Genomic DNA, 21,640 nt, shown 5'->3' with positions numbered 1-21,640 from the left:
CCACTGCCCTAACTGTAAGCAAGGCATCCAGCTCTCTGAGTGTCCCTTGCACAAGCAGCCATGAGGGAGATGCTGTAGACAGCCAGCTACACATCTCCTCTCCCCTACTTCTGCCCAGAGAAACCAGGAAGTGGAGGAAGGAGGACTCCAGAGTCAGCCAGCCTGGCACGGGCTCTGCAGGATAGACAGGTTCCTCTGGGGCACAGAAGGTACCTACAGCCAATGTCCAAAAGGTGAGCAGGGACAGGGTCAAGAGCTGATGAAAATCCAGGTGTCCTGAGTAAAATGAGACTGAGCAGGAAGAGAAAGGACTCGCACACATGCACACATGAAGCCCACAAAACCCAGAAGGGATCATCATGAGCAGGTTGGCAGTGGCCATCTGGGAGGTTCCCTGTCGCTTGTCCACCCACTCTGTCACCAGGAACACTAACAATGTACATTTTCCCTAAAGCACACAAGCAGAAATGGCCTAGACCTGCTCTCCTGAGTAGGCTTTTCTCAGGAGGTACTCCTGTCACTGATTTAACCTCTGAAAGAAATGAACCAAGAAAGAGGCATTCAATGCCAGTGCTGTCAGAGCCGCCCTGGGACAGATCCCACCAGCTGGGTCTGGCTGTCCAGGTCAAGGGCTGGGCTGTCCCTCTCCTGTCCAGCAAGAGGCCAGGGCTTGGCCTCGTTTCTTTCTGATTAAGCCTTGTGAATAGGTGGGTTCCAGGCAGGAAATTTGCTCTGTTTCTTTAGAATCTCTGTTCTTCTGTGTCTCTATGTTCATCTTCTCTAAAATAGTTTATTGTTAAAATAAAAACATACCGATGAGTGTGATTTAGATACAATTTTAATCATTAGGAATACCAAAACAAATTTAATTTATGTGAAGTCACTAAGATAGATAAGCGTGGTGGTGCATGTTTCTAATCCTAGGACTCAGGAGGCTGACACAGGGGATCACCATGAATTAGAGGCCATCCTGGGCTCCATCATGAGTTCAAGACCAGCCTGAACTACATGGTGAGACCCTGTCACAAAAAAGAAAAAGAAAAGGAAGAATAAATGCATGACTCATTCTTGCTAAGAATGAGCTATGCTACAATTAATAGCTTGTCAGTCATTAATACATCATTTTATTGTTTAGTTTTAAATATATTTGTATGGATTTAATTATATTATCAACACTTAGTTGAATATTAGTTGATTGCAAAACACTTAACAGTCATAATTTTTTAAGGAATTTGCAAAAGAAGCATGTATCATAGCATTGGAATTGTGTTGTTAAGACAATAACTTGTTTTAATTTTATCTTAATAGATAATGTGCTTGTTTTCACTTTATCTTAATAGATAATGTGTTTTCCTTATGTGTTTATTACTTGGGGATAAATTTAATGTCAGACATGAATTTTTCTACTTTGCTCAAACATACTTCCTTAACATCCTCTTTCTCTTCTGTGCTTTCATATTTCCAATTTTTCTCTGTATCCAAAATTATTTTTCTACATGTTTAAGATTTCTACTGTGTTGGAACCTTACTTTTTTCTTTTAACTTGATTTGAATTTGTCTGCCCATGTCTGTCTTATTTCACATTGAGCTCCTAGAGTCTTAGCAGAGAAGAAAGAGGGAGTCATCAATAAACATTGGCTTAATTAATTAATAGCATCCATACCTAGAGAACTTGTGTTCTTGTATGCAAGGTTACTGCTTATTGATATGATTGCATATATAAGTAAGAACTTGGAAATAAAAGACATTCTTTATTTGAATACATGGGTGATGATAATATTACTACTGCTTCTACTTATTGGGCACTTAATAATGAACTAGCATTTTTTAGCTTAGAAATTGAAATTTCTAGGAAATTAACACTTAACAAACAATAAGCAGATATCATGAGATGGTGTGTGATCCTGCTGTGATAATTCAGTTCTTCTTAAATCACTGAAGCACTAAACTTTTACTGGCAGATTGGCCCACTGACAGCATATCCCCTTCAGTAGAACTGGAATACTCCTTCCCAGGTCAGTAGGAATACTTTCTTTTCATTTTCTTTCTGGATTTCCTTCTTGCCTTTCTTTTTCCTCTATCCCTTCCTCCCTCACATCCTCCCTTTTCCCTCTACTTCCTGCCTTCCTTGACATCCAACCCACGAGCCCACGTCAGCCAAGGACCAGACAGAGCACAGAAAACACAAAGTGGAAATTGTCCCTGTTCTGGAGTCCTGCAGGGTCCAGAGGATGGTGCCTTGGATCCACAAAGAGTTCACGAGAAAATTTAAGGGAAATTATTTCAGCCAAAGGCAGGGCAAGTTTAAACGGCAAAGTCAAAGAGAAAAAGGCCCATCCTACCTGGTCTAATCTGTTCCTCTGTCATCGTCTGGTTTCATGTCTGGTTTCAGATCTGTGTTCTGTGTCACTCTGTCCTGGAGACAGACAGGCAGGCTCAAAGACTTACTTACCGTCTATGGATAAATGTGTGACCTCAGCAAGACCAAGTTTACAGGCAGGATTTCCAACTCACGTTCCAGCAGCCAACAACAGTTGACAAGGACAACTGATTTCCAGGCCAAAAGAAAGGGCTGCTAGTTTTGGGGGGTTTTTGGGAGGGGATGACCTGATAATGACTCCCTTGGGTGGAAGTTTGGTGGGTAATGACCCCAATAATGACTCCTTATTTAACTCAACTATCAAGGAAGCTGAGAGGATCCCAGCACTTTAGGTGTCAAGCTGGGTGATGGGGATGCAGATGTGAAATGTGTTGCCTCCCAGGATCTCCAGAATCTTCTGTCTCAACCCCTAGGCTTTCAGTGCCAGCAAACCACAAGGACAGGAGGCCTGGGCTGTCTGGGATGACTGATGCACTGAACATCTGCGTGAACTTCCAGGGGCCTGTACTCAATGCTCCTGTCCAGGAGGGACTGCAAAGAGCTCAGATCCCTGTCCCCGAGTCTCCGCCCTGTCCTGTCTTCCAGGATAGTATGAACAGTTTGTCACCTCGAGAAAAGGACTGCAGCTGCAGAGGAGGCTTATGTCCCAATCCTGGCTCTCCTGGAGATATACTGTACCCTCTCTGAGTGTGTTTCCTGTTCATAAAACTAGGATGGAGCTTGATTGCTGGCTACACAGCATAGTGCACAAGAAAATGCTCTGAAGACTCTTCTGTGCTACATATGTTGAGCCAGTACTGTCATTCTGCAGGCCCTTAAAAAAAATCACAGGCCAGATGAGGTTCACAGTGGGCATGGAATGCCCTTTGTGGGCTGATTTGCTGTCCCAATCAGAGGAAGGTCGGGGTACAGCAGTGGTTAGAGATCCCTCATCCATCCCCATGAGCTTTCTTGGGGGAGCAGCACTTTTTCGCAGGCTCACTTAGCAAACGGAATGAGGCTATCCAGGCAGGGCTGATTCCAGTGATCATGAGCCAGGAAAGAGCCCTTTGCAAAACTTAAGTGCAGGCCTAGAGTGCAAAATGAATCAACATACTATCCATAGCAGTGGAGATGGAAGAAACACAGCATCTTATAGATGATTTTACAGAGGTTGCTCATATATGACACTACCCAGTGTATCCGTGACACACCTATGAACTTCTGTTGGCCAGTTTTCCAATTGCTGGACACAATACCAGGTGGTATTAAAGGAGGTGGCTCACATTTTCAAGGGATTCAGTCCATGATGGGATAGCTGTAGGGCAGGAACATCATGGCCAAAGGACGTGGTGGAGAAAAACTACTTAGTTCACTGAGGCTGGGAAGCAGAGCAGGGGAATAGAGCCAGAGAGGAAGGAGACAAGGATCAGATATAGACCCAGATGATGTCACACCTCTGTGATGCACTCAGACACAGCCAAAAGTATGTGCTACCAAACTCCAGGGCATTGTTCTAGAATCCACTGAAGTAAGCATGTCAGGATTAACAGTCACAGCTCTTTATCTTGTCTTTCATGTTTTGCAGATGGAGAAATCGAGGCACAGAGAAATCAAGTGACTTTGCCATAGTCACAAACTGGGGAGGACCAGGAATAGAACCTGAGAGAGCCCAGCTCTGGGCCTGCGTCCTGCCCACGGAGTCAAGCTGCCTCCTTCCTCAGGAGAGAAGGCTCCCTGCAAGGTAAGGCCGCCTGGGCTCCTAGTTGTAGTCATAACACTGTGCACAGGAACGATCCCTCTGTGTGTGCAGAGACGCAAGCAGAGCTGGTCCAGACCGCCCTGGCCTGCACGGCTTCCTTGGACCAGTACGTGGGCACCTGGCCTTCTCCAGTGCACGCCCCTGCTATGCTCAACGGAGCCCTCACTTGCCTCCTCTCCTCCCCTTCTCTGCCTGCTCCTCTTCCCCCAGGAGGGCACAGAGCCCATGCTGGGATTTAGGCAGAAGGGCAGAGGCTCCTGGGACCCCTTCCCAAGCCGCTGGCCCTGCGGGGCTGCAGTTCCCAAACCTTGATCTACAAGGTGGCACCGCCTTCCTCCTGCAATGTCCCCAGAAGCCACCAGAGCACCACATCCACTGTGGGTGGGAGGGATTCAGGCTTTGAGATGCCACTTCTGACTCACAGCACATAGTCCTCCCACCACATCTGTGCTTCCAGTTCAGCGCCCCATCTTTTCCCCACACCCTTCTGTAATGTCCTCCCCTCTTTCCCCCCCTCCAGGCATCTGTAGGTCTCCCTTTGTGACTTAGGGAACACTTCTAGGGACACCTCTCACCAGTTCTGCCATGCAAGGTGGGTGCTGCAAGTCAGAGGTCCTCGCTAAGGTGACCTGTCTCAGGACAGGGGCCACCAGGACAGTGGAGGGTTACAGGTTTCTCCGGCACCCTTGGGCTGTTTACCACATGCAGCACGTGTCCTGAGCATTGGCACTCACCTGCTCTCACATCCAAAGCTCGGGAAACGGCTTATTCTAGAGCTCCTGCTATGGAGAAACTGAGGCAGGGAAGACAAAAAGCTGAAATGGGGCCTCACTAACTCATGTCTGCATGGTTTCCAAGGGTGGTGTCCTCTGGGGCCCAGGCATGCTTGCCGGTCACTTGCTGACCTTCCAGCCCCTCCCTTCCCGTGGCACAGAGCATTCGTGAAATCCATTCCCACGCCTACACACAAGCTGCTCTGGGTGCTCTGTTTTTTATATTCTTTCAGCATTTTCCTCCACTCTAAAAACTAAGGAGAACGGTTTTACAAAGAAGACTCTATTTAACAAAATAATCAACTAGAAAATTACTAGAATAATTTCAAATTCCTCTATGGGTAGAGTGCCAGCAACAACTTTCCATGTCCAATGCATTTGAATTTTAATTTATTTTACCACTTTGCCCCCCACACTTAAATCAGGGTGAAGGAAAGGTAAGAAACACATGTGAGGCCAGACGGCTGCAGTGTTGGTGTCTTCCGGGCCATCTGCTCGCGGCTGCGGAGCTGAGTGTGAACATGTGTCAATCCGACGTGAAATTTCTTTTATAAGGAAGAAAACTAGGCAGATGATGCAGGTGGAGATGTCATGGAGAGGAAATGCCAACATTTAAGATGACACTTGACCTCCCAAGCGCCAAGAGAAAAGCAAGATTAAACAATAATGAGAAAACTGTTTTACCCACAGTAGGAAAAGACTCATACTGTCCGTGAGCAGAAGGCCAGGGACCGAGAGAGGGTCATCACTCTAAGAGACAAGCGGAGTCAACAGTCCTGCATTGTAAGAAAGCCTGTGGAGTTTCACTTTTTTATTTTGTTATTTTTTTCTACTACTGAATTGAACCCAGGGCCTTCACACTGAGCCACATCCCAATCCCTTTTGCTTTTAAAATTTTTAAAGAGAAGAACAATAAAAACAATGACACAATTTCAAAACAAGATAGTAGGAGGGAAACAATGGTTAATACACTGCCATTGTTATCTTCAAAGTAGGTGCTCAGGTTACAAGAAATAGGCATGAAAATTGGATCAAACAATATAGGAACAGACGTCTCTGTTCAATGAACTAATAGAAAGTGGTATAACAGCCTTAACTATCCTGTATATATTTATTCATTTATTTATTTATTTTTCCTTTTCCCTTCCTTCTCTTCTCCTTTCCTTCATCCCAGTTTCTCTTTCCTTTTGAACAGTTTCTTCCCCTTTCCCAATACTTATTGTACATTTTGCATCTTATAGACTGTTTCAGCTTTTTGCACTAGGGATTTGATACGATGTTTTTCCATATGAGTCTGATTTATTTCACTTACGAATATGGTCTCAAGTTGCATCTGTTTACTTATAAAAACCTCAAGTTTATCATTCTTTATAGCTGAGTACTACTCTGTAGTATAAGAAGACCACTTTTTTAAATCCATTCCTCAGCTGATGGGCATTTGGGTTGTTTCCAAGATCTGGCTATTATTACAAATTGTGTTGCTATAAACATGGATGCACATATATCACTGTGGTATGATGTTTTTAATTCTTCTGGGAAAATATCTAAAAGGAAAATAGCTGGGTCAAATGGGAACCTTCAACTCTAGTTTGTTTTGTCTTTGTTTGTTTGTTTGTTTGTTTGTTTGTTTGTTTTGAGGAAACTCCATACTGGTTTCCACAGTCTACACTCCCACCAACAGTGGAGAAGTGTTCCTTTTTGCCCACAGCCCCTCCAGCATTTGTTGTTGATTTCTTGACTTCTTTCTGGAGTGAGATGGAATCTCAGTGTTGTTTTAATTTCCATCTCTCAAGTGACCAATGATGTTGAATTTTTTTTTCATATATTTATTTGCTATTTGTATTCTTACATGTGAGAAGTATATATTCATCTCAGATGCCCATTTTTGGATTGGGTCTTTGAATTATGAGGGTCTGATTTTTTTTTTTTTTGATCCTTTATGTGTTCTAGATAGAAGTCTTTGATCTACGAGACAATTGGCTAAAATTTTTCCCCACTCTATGGGTTGCCTTTTCACTCTTTTGGTGATTTCTTTTGGTGTGCAAAAGCTTTTTAATAATGTGAGATCCCAGTTGTTGATTCTTTGAAGCATTTTCCATGCAGTTTGGGTTTCATTCATGAAGGCTCTGCTTACACTTATGTCTTCAAGATTTTTATCTACTTTATCTTCCAGTAGATTTAGTGTTTCTGTTTAAATATTTAAATCTTTGATCTATGTTGACGTTAGTTTAGTGCATGGTGATAGACATGGGTCTAGTTTTAGTCTTCAGAATGTGTAAAGCCAGTTTTTCCCAGCGCCATTTATCTTTCTTCCAGTGAACTTGTTTGACCCCTCTGTCAAAGATAAGGTGGCTCAGTGTTTGTCATTGTGTCTGCATATTCAATCTGTTCCATTGATCCTCAGATCTGATTTCTTGCCAGTACCCTGCTGATTTTATCACAATAGCTTTGTAGTATAATTTCAGGTCAGAGACTGTGATGCCTCATACCTTGCCTTTATTGTCCAGAATTGATTTTGCTATTCTAGGATTCTTCTGGTTCCAAATGAATTTTAAGAATGTTTCCTCTAGTTCTGTGAGGTGTGTTAATGGTATTTTGATCAGAATTGCATTGAATCTGTATAAAAATTTTGGGAATATGGCCGTTTTCACAATGTTGGTTCTTTCTATCCATGAGCAAGGAATATCTTTCCACTTTCTGAAATCCTCTTCAGTCTTCTTTTTCAAAGTGATGTAATTTTCAATGTATAGGTCTTTTACTTCCTTTGTTAGATTGATTCCTAAGTATTTTCTTTTTTTTTTTTTTTCTTTTTTGGATGTTATTGTGAAGGATGTGGTAAGTTATTTGTTTGTGTACAGGAATGCTATTGATTTTTGAGTGTTGACTTTGTATCCAGCTACAGTACTGAATCTGGTTATTAAATCTGGAAGTCTTTTGGTGGCGTTTTTGGGGTCTTCTAGTAGAGTATCATGTCATCTGTGAATAATAATAATTTAACTTCTTCTTTTCCTATCTTTTTTTTTTTTGAGGCAGGGTCTCACTATGCAGTTCAAGCTGGTCTTGAACTCACTATGTAACCCAGGCTGGCCTTGAATTTGCAGCAATCCTCCTGCCTCAGCCTCCTGAGTTCTGGGATTACAGGTGTATAGGCACGCACCACTCCACCTGGCAGGTTTTTATATTTTTAGTGATGAGCTGATAATACCTTTTTACAAAACTCTTATGAAAATATGTGTACAGATTTGTGGGCTATTTACTGCAACTCAATTTTTGCGGTGCAATAAAACAAACAGATCAAATACAACATCCTAAATGCCCATTAGTGGTAGAGGAATGGAGGGGACAGGTGGCCAACTGTACCATGTATTCCAGGCAGGCTGACGGATCTAAGCAGCCATTCAGCCCACGGGCAGTGACCTCAGAGACAGCTGTGACTTCTGAAGGTGGAAGACAGCAAGTTTCAGGAAGATTAGCATAGAGCAGAGCCTGCTTTCCTCAACAGGAAATTCTCAGGGGAAAGCCACTGTGTTTATTCCTCTGGTGGTTGCGTGGTGAAGGAGCCACAATAGGGGAGGAGGTGGGAACACAGCTTGGTTCCATGCTTGCTGACTGAGCTATCCAGGGAGCTCCCTGGACTCTGCTCCTCCTAGTCATGACTGAGAAGCCGACCTTGCTGCCTGGATATGCAATGGACGGCTGAGAGCCGCCCAGTCCTCCAGACAGGAAACTTTGTGGTGAAAGCCATCACAACCACCAATGTGGTGGAGGACATGGAGGAGGTGTCGTGAGAATGCCAGTGATAATCCAGTCTCCACAGGACAAGGTGCAAAGAGGTCACTGGCCAGGGCAATGGAAAGAAAGAGGGCACTCACATGGGAACATGATGAATGGCGGGGAAGGGGAATCCAAGAAACAAGTCCCCATGACTGAAGGAGTTCAGCAGGAAAAAATGACCAAGCCAATCAAGACCAAGTGGGATTGGGTTGATACAGACAGGGAAGAAACCTCCTTACCACCCCGCCCATAAAGAAATCTACCAGAAAATTAAGGGAGCAGAGGAGAAAACAGAAAATACCAGTGAGATGGGAAGAAGAGAGGCTAGGGGAGCCTCTAAAGTGGACTTGGCACCCCAGAGGACCCAGGGCAGCTGGGTCAGGGTCCAGGCCGGTCTGAGTCATTCTCTGGGAGGAGTAGGGAGGGATCCTCCCAGTGAGGAGGGCCCAGATGAGAAATCAGGCCAGTGACCGACAATATCCCATGCTTTGCTGAGGGATGATACTCGACGAGGTTTTGGAACCCGAGAAAATGGGTCTCTGGACTTTCAGAAAGGAGGAATCTAGCATAAAAAATCCAGTGGGGTGTATGGAGGGGGTGAAAATGGGGTGCAGAACAGGGTAGTGCTGTGTCAAAGGAAGGAAAGAGAGGTGTTGCGTGCTGAAAGGGCCAGCAGGGGTTGACAGGGCCGGGGAGAAGGGAGGTGGACAGGAGGGGGACAGGGGCAGCTCATGTCCCTCCTAGCAGGGAACTCAGGCGGCATCCCTCATCCTAGATGGGCCTCTCTTTATGAGCAGATTTAGCCGAGCCACATGGCGTACTGAGGGACAGCAGCCAGACATCATTAGTATGGTGCCCTGCCACTCTAAGCATCCAATCCACAGTGCAATGTGGTCCCCAGCTACAGACCAAAGGGACTTGAAGTGAGGGACCAGAGGGACTGTCAAGTTAGAGACATCGACTGGCAGTGACACTGCAGGAAGGCACAGCTTTGCTGCTCTGTGACAAAAGGATCAGAGACACCCACTGAAGCAGGGCAGGTGGAGACGCAGGCTGTTGGAAAAGCATCTCCAGGGCCCGGGGGTGACCCAGATTCCACCCCATGCAGGCCAGCACTGCAGCAGCCTCAGGCACATCCAGCAACCCAGATGCCCTCAAACTTAGAGGACAGAGCATAGGCATAGGTCCAGACACCAGCCCACACAGGGTGAGCTAAGGCGGGCGTCTCCTGGGCCTTTGCATTACTTTGTCATAGCCTCTGAATGACATGGGTGCCTAGAGAGCCAGACTGTGGGTTTGTTCCAGCCCAAGTGTGGGATATGGGGCCAAGCTGGGCACCTGCAGCAACCCTGCTCCTTAGCTGGGTGGGTGACTCCTGCCCTGAACACATTCAAGGCCTCGTCTTTTCCCAGTATCCCTGGATGTGCACAGGAACCGCAACGTGCAGATGAAGATTGCAGAGAGCGGAGGTGCTTGCCTGAGGTACACAGCCAGGAAGTGGCACAGGGAGGAGGTGGCCCCAGTGTGACAGCAGCTGGGCCCAAGGACGTCACCCTGCTGGGTGCTGCTGGTCACAGTGCACCAGTCTTGGATTATAGCTTGCTGTTTAAGCAGCTGTCTTGCTTGGTGACCTAGCAGCTGTTTGAGGAGCTCCTGTTTACTTATAACAAGCAGTGAGGCACATTCAGGCACCAGGGACACCACTGTGTGTGTCCCTGGTGCATGAGTTTGTAAATAGCTGCAGGAACAGGCTGAGCAAGAAAGCAAAGCTTGTGCTACAGGCTCAGGGCTGGGAGCTCCCAGAGGCTGTCTTCCCCTGTCTCCTTGGTAAAAAGAAAAGGTGTGAGGACCCCATAGGCCACCTCAGCACTATACACTGGGCAGGACCACTTTCCCATGACCACGCCATCAATCCTGCCAGAAATTGATTTGAGAAGTACCTAAAGGCCTGAAATTAATGATTCCTATTCAGAGCGTATGTGCCCAAGAAACCACTAACTATAGAGCTATATCTCAGCCCTTTTTTGTTTTATTTTGAGATCGAATCTTGCTAAGTTTCTCAGGCTGGCTAGAACTTGGGGTCCTCCTACCTCAGCCTCCTAGAGTGCTGGGATTACAGATATGCACCACCACACCAGGCTTAGCCTACCTATTTAGAGTCTTCATTTTTTTACTATTTCAGAGTGTCCCCATTATGGGTGAGCATTTTCCTCTCTAGAAAAGGTTTCACTTTTTATTTACCCACATCCATCCCTCTAAGAAGCTGTGCAACTCTCCTTTGGCCTCTTCTGTGGTGTCAGAAGTGTGCCCAGCTGCCACATGGTCCCCAAGGAAGTGACGTTTCCACTCCTAACATCTCAGCATGGATGCATCAAACTGGCCTCTGCATGGGAACAGCATCAGGGAGGAAGAGGGCTAAGACCCACACAGCACTGCAGCTGCCTATACCTGCTAGGCTGCGTCCTGCTGGCCTGCAGTGCTGGGCGCTCACTGTTCTGATGTGCCCATCCCCGCCCCCAGGGCTGCCCCTCCAGGAAGACACACTCAGCTTTTCTCTACCTGGCCAAAGAGCATCACTAAAGACACTCAAGGAAAAGGACCTCCAGAGCTGCTGCAGAAAGCAACAAGAAGGATGAGATGAGTGTGTGGAAGACAGGGAGAGGCCTGAGGGGCTTCATGGCCAGCTGTCTTTTGCCATCATCCCTAATGGGAAATTCCAACAGTCTCTGTTTCAGTCAATCACACTTCATACATCCGTCATCTAGAATTCAAGAGGCTAGGGCTGCAGTGAATTTCATGTTAGTTGCTTTTCTGTGTCTATTGGGTCCAACTCCCTGCTCTGCCCATCCACAAACACACACATGCATGCACATGTGACCATGCACACACATGTATGCACACATGGCCATATGCACACATGCACACACAGGTCTTGGCATGCATGCAGAGGCATCTTTATTGCAACGTGTCATTACAGTTGCTACTTTTTTAAGATTTGTGCCATTACTTTTGGTGTCTTACACTAGACAGAAGCATGACAGGAGCCAACAGAGCCATTGAGATGGATTTTCCTCTAGGGTTTCTTGATTATGTTGGCTGCTGTTCAGCATTAGTGTCCCAGTCCCAGGCCTCTGCAGCAAGCGTATATCTGCCTCTTTCCAGCCACACTGTCTCTTCCGCATCCATCCTCTCAAGTTGCACCAGCAAACTTCCTGTGTGTCCCGGAAGTTCCAGAAATTTGGCTTTGAAGCTCACAGACTGCTTCTTGACCCAAGAAGAGGCATCAATATTATTTGTCAGGCCATATGTTTGTAACATTTGTTTTGCCAATGCCGCCTAGCCCACCCCAACCTCTTCTCATTTGTGTGAACAGCATGTATGGAGCGTGCTGGGGACAAGACAGGGTCTTAGCAGCGTCTCCCATCCAGGGCTGAAGTACAGGTGGTATAGACCCTAACACAGAGCATGCTTGCTTCATGGCCAATGCCAGCCTGGCTTTGGCCCCTCAGAATCTCTCTTTGGGAAGAGTTCCAAGAGGCACATCATTGAGACTGGATTTGGGAAGAGAGAAAGACCTCGAAGGTTTAGAAAATAAAGTTTGTTTTCAATACTAAAGATTGCACCCAGGACCTTCAACCTAAAGCTATATCCTCAGCCCTTTTTTAATTTTTTTTTAACAAGGTCTTGCTAAATTATTAAATTGCACAGATAGGATTCAAATTTGCAATCCTAGCCAGACATGGTGGCTCATTCCTGTAATCCCAGCACTTAGGCAGGTGGATCATTGCAAGTTTGAGACCGGCCTAGGCTACAAAGTGAGCCTAAGGCCAGCCTGCAATGCATAGCAAGACCCTGTCTCAAAAAGACCAAAAAAAAATTATTTTTGCAATCCTAACTGGAGGTAGTGGCTCACTCCTGTAATTCCAGCACTTAGAAGGGATCACTTACACTTACACTTGTGGGGGATCCCAGCATTTACACTTGTGGGGGATCACCACAAGTTCAAGGCCAGCCTGAGTTACATAGAATGACCCTGTCTCAAAAAAAAAAAAAAAAATCTCACACTTGCAATCCTCCTGCCTCAGCCTCCCAGAGTGCTAAATTTGTAGGTGTGGACTGCCACACCTGACTTGAAAAGACAGAACTCCATAACCAAAGGTAGGTGGGGATGTTAGCCCTTCAGTGTAGGTGAAGCCTACATTCAGTAACACTGTGAAGACTTCCAAGGGGTTTTTGTATGCTGACATCTAAAGCTCACTGGATTTGCTGATTGGCTCCGCATACCATCAACTTCCTTTCCCTAAGAGCTACTCCCCACCACTGGCCCTTATTTCTGGGTGAGCAGGAGTAACCCCAAGAGGACTCCAGTAGCAAGTGGCTGTCAGTCACATCCTTTATTTTTGCCAAAAGAAGTTTTAGTTTGTTCACAGTTTCTCTCTCCTCAGTTGACACTGAGCCCCCCTAACACACGTGCTTGGTTTGAGGATAAGAGGCAGAGATGATTTCTCAGGTCACCATTTGTCATCCTTAAGGGAAGAAGGGAAGAGGAGGAGGGAAAGAAAATACGAGGACAGAAACCAACAAAGCAGGGCTTAGTGTCTGCCTTCTGGCCCTCCCTTCCCCTATTTCCATCCTGTGAAATCAGAGAAGTGAAACCTGACTGTTATAAATCACAGTACCACAAAGCAGAAACTCACCTCTGTCCCCTAACTCTTTTGCAACATGATTCTCATGCTTTTCTTTATTTCACTGTGTCAGATACAAATCCCAAATACCAATGTACGTGCACTGCATTAAATTTCCCAAAACACAGAAATCTTTGCCCTCTTTTGGAAAGCAATTTAAGTGGTAGCACCCTCTGTCCCCCTAGATACTTGGTGTCTGATTCTCGCTGACATTCACAAGCGGCTTTTAGGAACCAAAACTCACTTGAGTCTGAACTGTGACGTGGGTGCATTTCTTGTCCTGTGGAGTGGTGCCCTCCCCGGTGGAGAGTTCCCAGGTTCTTGGAGAGAATTCCCCTGGGGTCACCTGTGTGCTGTCACAGCTGTGCCTCCTTTGCTGGAGTCCCTGGTTTATCCCACGCCTTTCTTCAGTCTCTACCCACCCCATGCTAAACTGAACTTTGGCTTCTGCCCTTCCTCCAGCCTGCGTGCTGACTGGTCCCGATGCGCTAATTGACCAGACAGCTCATTGCTTCATGGCTAATTGAATGACAGGTGGCAGAAAGTTCAAGCTAGAGCCACCAACCTGCAGCCTGATGTCCCTTCCCAATCCCCCAGAAGGACCAAGTCCCCAGTGTGCAGACTCTGGCAGGACGCCACCACTGTCACTGTCCTGGGACCCAAGTGCAGCTTGTGCTGGGTGCCTGGCTGTGATCCCCTTATCCCTCAACATCAAAAACAAGCCTCTCAGGCACCAAGGCTTGCACAACATGTATGTGATTTTAATGCATTTAAAATATTCTCTTTGCTGAGGGTCAACTTGAGAGTATGCAGTTTATGGAGAGAAAAGGCGAAGAGAGATCAAAGTCATAAAATAAATCCTGGTTCCCTATGTAAAGTTTGCACATTTTAAGGTTATTCACTTGCTGTCTCTTCAATGAGTCAGTCCTGGTAGCTTTTGTTGGCACAAAATAAATGTCTTATGAATTTCTAGTACAATACCATTTAAACATCCTCAGAAAAATCTATCCTTATTTTTAAAATAACCCTAGACCCTGCAAGGTAGTATATGCCTGTAATTCTAGCACTCCAGGAGGCTAGAGCAAGAGAATCTCAAGTTGGAGACCAGCCTAGGCAGTGATGCAAGACCTTTTCTTAAAATAAAAAGTTTGAAAAAGAGAACTGAGGATGGGTAGCTCAGCGTGAGGACCTGGGGTTCAATTCCCAGTAAAACAAAAGTAAATAAAATAATAAGCACTGGGTTTGTGAATAAAAAAATTAATGCATTTAAGGATGATTTTCTACATATAAATTGTGGAAAGGTCATCAGAAATCCAGGCGATGATGTCCGTGGTAAAGACTCTCCAATCTTATAGAGATCAGAACTGACTGTGATAACCGTCTCCTGGCCTAGCTAAATGCAGCGCCTACAATTCAGGTTCAAAGCCACAGGAAGAAGCAACCCAAGCTGGGGCTACCGGAGGTTGCTGATGAAAGAGGCCTGGCTTGGAGGCAGCAGGCGGGAGTAAGGTCTGGATCCCGGAAGACACACTGCCTGTGTCTGATCCTGGGGGGTCCCTGACCTGCTGCCACACCCCGAAGGTGTGGACCAGTGGAAACCCTCTTGCATTCTGGGCTGCAGATTTGATGCTTTCTGCTGCATCTGAACCTGGCCGTTTGCATTTATTCAATGTCTACCTAAAATGAAATGGAAAACACTTTGGAAACACGGCTTCCTACATTGGTGGAGAGAGGAAAAAGAATCATCGTGTTTTAGTGTCCATCACATGTTGTGAGCTGGGCTGAACATATTTGATAAATTATCTTCACACCACAGAAGTCTCATTCAGTGGAAAGTAAAACATATTTGACAGCCACTGTGACCAAACAGTGACAGCCCTGCATAAAGGAGCAGACTCAGGAGGTGAGAGCTGTGGCAAAGGTGAGCACAGGGCGATGGGGACTCTGTGGGAATAACACGAGACTACCTGAGTGGGGAGTGGAGGAATAGCTACCCAACTCCAGGAGAAACTGACATCTACCCCTGTCTGCAAAGGACCCAGGCTCAAAGGATGAAGAATTAACATGCAGAAGAGAAACAATTCTTACCCAACAACCATAGAGCAGTTAGGGAATGAAGCCTAGCAATCGTATGCCCACGGAGAAAAGCTGGGTTTACTGCCCTCTGGGTTCTCTTCCCTCCCACACTGTCACCAGAGGAATCATAAGGCAGGTTTATTCATCAAATGCTGGGGGAATGCAATAAACAAGGTGATCCCCAGATACACTGAGCCCTGTTAGTTCCTGAAAACCGATAAGCACATTCCCTGTTGAAGAACACAACACACCAGCCCAACCCCTAGTCACAAGCCCGGCTCCCTGGAATACACGGAAAAAGCCTTTGAGCCTGAGAGTCTTTGTGCCTCCTGCTCCCCCACCCAGGACCTTCCCTTCCCCGCCCTCCTCCCCCCCATGCAGATGAAACCTGAAACATCCAATTAACCTTTAAAACCCACCTCTGATTTCCGATTTCCGCTCCTCTACTGGGTCACTGCCTCCCAGCCTCCTTGGTGCCACCTGGAGAATGCTTCTCACCTCTCCACTCACACAGTTTTTATTTCAGCTCTGCATCCCTGAGATCATAGGATTTTACCCCATTATCTCTGCATCTCTGGTCCTGAGACAATTGTAATGAACCACAAGAAGCACTCGAGTTCTGCAGGATGTAAACTAAGTGTTCCTTACGTCACCACCGGCTTCTTGCCTCTTTGTTTGTGTTTGCCTTGAGCCAGGAGAGTCCTGTGCCACTTTGCTAAAATTTTGCAGTGTTTGGGAAAATTCTGTGTGCTAAACAGCAATTACAGAGCCTTGAGTGTCACTCAGGGATGCTTCAAATTTGAGTGATGGTCCCCCACGGATGACTTCCGCCCTGGCGCTCCTGCCAGATAGCACAACAAGGCAGAACACCTGAAGAGGCTCACAAAGCCCTGTGCCACACGAATTTCCCAACAAAAAGCCTCCAGGACTCGTCTCCTCCATCCTGTATCTTACTTCCCTGGACAATCCCATCCCAGGAATGAGACAGCCTGGAACAGGACCACCAATCAATGGAGGTAGCGGCCCCATCCACCCTTTAATGAGGACAAGCACTCGAACCTCTTAGCCTGCTCTTCTGCGCACTCCTCAAACTACAACTGTGCTCATCTTTTTCCAAAATTCTGTGACCTCCCTGGAAGCAAGTATAGCTTGAGCCGCTGGACCCACTGGACCCGCCAGCCCTGCTTCCTGCTCCGTCTCACCTCCTTTCCCTTGTCTGCCTGGCTTCTGCGACCTTCTCAGCTCACTGCTTCCCTGGCCAGTGGATCCATTCACTTGTTCATCTTCTCCTGATAGTGCTCCAAGCACTTCATTCATGTCACTGCTGCAGTCTCTCTGTCTTCCTCCCATGCCTGAGCATGGGCTTCCCCAGTCCTGGGACCTTTCCTTGCCGAGGATCCACTTACCCCGGTTTCCTCCCTTTCTTTTGATGCTAAAGCCAGTTTATTATTAGGTTTACTCTGCAATTCGTGTCTCCCTTTAATAGACACTAAGCCCACCCCAGGACCTGGTGCTCTTCCTGTACACACTTTTTATCCCAATAGCACACTCAGCACACAGTGTTCATAAATAAATGTTCGAGGGTGGAGTGACATAAGCAATGAACCTAGTGCTGCTGATACAGCTTCATGAAACCCTAATGTCACACCTGTGCAGAGAAAGCACTGATTCTCACAGTTCACAGAAACTGTGCGTCCAGCTGGGCATGGTGGTGCACACCTGTAATACACCACTGGGGAGGCTGAGGCAGGAGAGTTACTGAGTTCAAGGCCAGCTTGAACTGTGAGTTCACAGTGAGTTCAAAGTCAGCTTGAACTACACAGTAAGACCCTGTCTCAAAATACAACCAACCAACCAACCAAAAAGGAAAAAGAAACCAGCATATCCTCCCCACACTCTGAAGTACATGTCAGCCAGGTTGCATGCCTTAAACAGAGGCCTCTACATTCTGACCTTTCTGCTGCTCATAAACCATACAGGAAGTGGCTTTGCTGCCTTTGTGGTGGGATGGGCACAGATTACATTGTCCAGTGCTTCCTCCTCTGTCTAGGGCACAGGTTGGACAAGACCAAGGAGTCACAGGCAGGGCTGGAAAGTTCTGCCCATGTGATGGAGTCAGGAGGGGCTGTCTGTCAGCCCCCTGTTACACTGAGTAGAATTCAATATAGAGAGAGTGACTGTATACCAACTGTGATCAAAACAGTGAATGTTCCAATTTTAAAAATCTGTTACAGTAAAACATACTGCTGTGAACTCCCCTCAAAGCCCTCCCCCTAGATTAGAGCACATTCATCCCATTGTTCTTGCCACTGTCTGCAGCACCTCTGGAGACCTCTTTCCTGAGGCTCTTTGCCAGATTTGATCACAAATACGGTGAACTCAACTGCCATGTGCCATCCAACAGAAAGGCAGGCTTGTAAAACCACTGCACTATGTCCTCACCCACCTCAGTCACCAGATCTGGCACCCTGTGACTTCCAGCTCTTCCCCAGAGTCAAAATAACCATGAAAGGGAAATGTTTGGGATCCCTCAGGACATCAGGACAGCCAGGACAGTGCAGCTAAAAAAAAATCACTGAGGAAAAGAGGACTCCAGAGCTGCCACAGGAATTGGCAAAAACAGCGGGATAAGTATGTTGGAAGCAAAGGAGGAAGATTCTAAGGGAGAATCCAATACTGTAAAACACATCTTTTAAAATCTACAGTCACCAGACATCTCAGTCACACTGTGGGTACATGTGTGTGCACATGTGTGCATGTGTGTGTCCACATCTAAGACAGTCATACGTGTGGAGATATTTGATGGACAAATATGCCCATATAGAGTCACAGGTGCCCATATGTTCTGGTAATTAAAGAGGACATTGACCAACAGGTGTGATTTGGGGTCCCTATAGCAAAGATTTGGGAAATCTTAAGCAAATCCTGGATTTTAATATTTTCACATATACAATAGATGTGATAAAAACATTTCCCCTTCAGATTCATCAGGAAGCTTCCACAAGGAAGCACAGAACAAGGCTTTGAGAGGTCTGGGGCACTGTTTATAGAGAAATGCAGACAGTTGCATTCTGGGAATGAGATGACATGGACAGAAAGCTCCTGGCTGGCAAAATAAAAAAGTCTTGTGCTCTACCCCTAACTACTTAATCATATGAAACTTTTCAGGTACGAGGAGAACCTAGACAATTTTTTTTTTTTTTGGCTTGCTTAGGAACTTAATGGCTATCTATTGTATTCTTGGTATGAAGGACAACTTAGATTGCCTACATGGGTCCTAATCAAATCCTTGACAAGAGAGTAAATAGATTGTTCTCCCAGATTCATCAAAACCTACCCAACTGTAGAGTGCAGAGGCCTCCTGATTGAACATTCCCTGTGGCATGCAGGTCTCCTAATTATTTTTAAGTAATGCATTAGGTTGCCTGGACCCTCCACTGCTCTGGGCCACGGCCCGGACACTGACCACCTGCTGTCTATCCCCAGATGGACGTGGATGCCGAGGAGAAGCGCCATCGCACGCGGTCCAAAGGGGTTCGAGGTACGTCCCTGCGTCAGCGCCCAAGGCTAGCTCCGGCCACCTCGGTCCTGCAGAACCGATCTGGGGTTCACTGTTGATGCCCTCCTAGCTCCACCCTCTTGGTGACGGTCTGTGAAGAGGGGCAGTGGTGACAAATGACAAATCCTGACCTATCTCCCGTCTCTCTGCAGTGCCCGTGGAGCCATCAGTGCAGGAACTGTTCAGGTCAGTGCCCAGTGGGTAAAGCCTGTGCCCCCCGCCTGCTGATTCAGAAATCCGTGCCTCGTAGTGAGTGTGCCGGGCTCCCAGGTCCCTGGGCAGCCTGCTCATGTGTTGCTGCACTGAAGAGACCGATCCCCCAGACCTGCTAGGAAAAAGCACCCCCACCCTACGCAGGATTTTGTATCTCTCTTGCGGTCTGGGCTGCCCCTTCCTCCTCGGCAACACCACAGAAGTTTTAGGGTCCCTGCCCACAGCGCGTGGCACCCGTGTAACTGACTCTCTCCTGTTTCAGCTGCCCCACTCCTGGCTGTGATGGCAGTGGTCATGTTAGCGGCAAATATGCAAGACACAGAAGGTAACGCCTGCATTTTTCTCGGTGTTCTATCCTAGGTGACTTGTGTAAGAGCCACCCCAGACGGTGGGCGTGTGGGGTAGGTGTGCTCAGGAAACCAAATGTGGGACACTTTCTTTGTCCTGATTCACTTCTCTGAGTCCCTCCAAGGAACTGTCTTTGTGCTCTCTTACAAATTCTCAAACCATGGGCCACTTCCCAGTGCCTCCCAGGTAGAGGTAACAGTAATCACCACCTGGCTCCAGTGAATACGAGCCTTGAACTCACATCCCCCATCTGTGTCTGGGCCAGGGCCACCCGCCGTTTTGTGGGGATGTCTGCTCCTCCTCCCTTGCTTTGTCATTTGGGGATCTGGGGAGGCTGAACTGAACTGTGACTCAGGGACCTGCCTGTAGAAACACCTGGCTCACTCCGGGAGGCTGAGGCAGAAGGACTGCAAGTTGCATCCCCGCCCAAACAACTTAGCAAGACCTTGTCTCAAAATAAACCAATGCATGAAAAAGCTGAGGATGTAGTGCAGAGTATAGGCCCTGTTTTCAATTCCTGGTACCACAAAAGAAAAGAAAAAAAAAAAAAAAGAGCTCTGGGAAATGTGGCCTGAAAATGTCACCAGGAAGTGGTGGGAAGAGGTCACATGCCGGAGATCGTAGGACAGATTATGCCGGTGGGGCTTTGGGGGCAAATGACTGTCATTCTGAGCAACACTGGGGTTTCAGGTGCCAGCAGTGGCAGGTGTGAAAGATGTTTAGAAGGTAAGGTGACTAGTGACCGTTGTGACACGTGAAAGGGCACCACAGCAGGTCTGCCCACCCCCAGGGCCTAGCCAGCTGTCACTCAGGCCTGGCTTCACATTTGCCACTGGGAAGTGTCCCCTTCCCTGTGACGTGAACCTAACTACCCATTCATGGCAAGATCTTTGCCATGATGGCAAGATGGCCATATAGACTCAGCACATTCTAAGCTCATTTTCCCCAGCTTAGGTCATTTTGTCCTAACAAACCCTCAGCAGCCAGCCCTCCATCACCCTGGGCTCTGTGGTGGGGTCTTCCACAGTGGCCCAGAGTGACAGCTCCTCACTGTAATACACTCTGTTGCCTTTCCCCTGGAACATTAATTTGTGGGCAAAATAGAGCAATTATTTTGATTGTCCTTTAGTAAGAATCAAAGAAAAAAATTACAAATTACTCCCCAAATCCCCATGCTGGTGTGGAAGGAGATAGGGAATTTTTTAATGAGCATCTATCCAGAAATGGTTGTCTGACTTTCTCTGTCATGTATCAGAGGAGCTTCGGGACATTTTATCCAGGGAATTTTGTGATTTAAATCATTCTGTATAATCTAAAATGTTATTATTTTATTGTATAAAATAGTAAGTTACTGAATCACGTTCAAGGATGTGATCGCCTTGGGAAGTAGATATGTAAGTTCTTGATGTAGGAGTTTTAAAGCTTGCATTATGTTCTCAACAGAAAACAAGTTAGCACATCCTGAGTGAGATATTCTGTTCCCCCATCATGTCTTGAATAGTCAATAGTTAAACTTTATCATACTGTTCTGAAAAGAAATTATTAACTTTAGCTAAAAGGTTGTAACTGGGTTCGAGCTAGGTATGATCTCACAGTCATGATTTTGCAAAAAGAAAAAAAAAATATGAAGTTTCCAAAGCATTTTTTCAAACATTCAGGTTATTTTGATTTTACTAACATGCATTTGTTGTACATATTAATGGGGTGCGTTACTGCAGGCATGGTAGGCACTGATCAAATCCAAGTGATAAGCATTTGCCTCTGCTGATCACGTCCTTATCAAACATTTGTATTCTTCACCAAGCTGCATGGGGCGCGGGGTCCAGGTGTGGATCGCTGCACCTCTGCATGGTGCATGGATGTGTCTGTCCATGATGTCTCCTTCTCTGCTGACAGATATGATCTAGAGCCAAGCATGGTGGTTCACATCCCATAGGGATCACAGCAGGAGGCTGAGGCAGGAGGATGGCAAGTTCAAGCTCTGCCTGGAAAACTTAACAAGATTTTATCTCAAAATAAAAAATAAAAAACGAAACCAAACAAAATTAGTGCTGGAACTAAGCTGCAAATAGCTGGTCCCCACCCACCTTC

General features: G+C 46.5%; 1 protein-coding gene across 24 annotated transcripts in view; it reads left to right on the top strand.

Annotated features, from left to right (window-relative positions):
* Nucleotides 1-21,640, top strand: part of Myt1l (myelin transcription factor 1 like) — a 392,867-nt gene that overhangs the window by 249,198 nt on the left and 122,029 nt on the right. For all 24 annotated transcript variants that reach the window (XM_063254402.1, XM_063254394.1, XM_063254398.1 and 21 more), the window contains 4 exons: nt 3,948-4,103; nt 18,916-18,970; nt 19,141-19,174; nt 19,464-19,526. In XM_063254402.1, coding sequence (XP_063110472.1) covers nt 18,916-18,970; nt 19,141-19,174; nt 19,464-19,526 — 152 coding nt within the window. In that variant the 5' untranslated portion in view covers nt 3,948-4,103. The remainder of the gene's footprint in view (nt 1-3,947; nt 4,104-18,915; nt 18,971-19,140; nt 19,175-19,463; nt 19,527-21,640) is intronic.

Source organism: Cavia porcellus, unplaced genomic scaffold (assembly GCF_034190915.1).
Source record: "Cavia porcellus strain 051 isolate PalLab524CR breed Dunkin Hartley unplaced genomic scaffold, mCavPor4.1 scaffold_8, whole genome shotgun sequence".
NCBI classification, from domain to species: Eukaryota; Metazoa; Chordata; class Mammalia; order Rodentia; family Caviidae; genus Cavia; species Cavia porcellus.
This window is presented reverse-complemented; position numbering and strand designations above follow the sequence as displayed.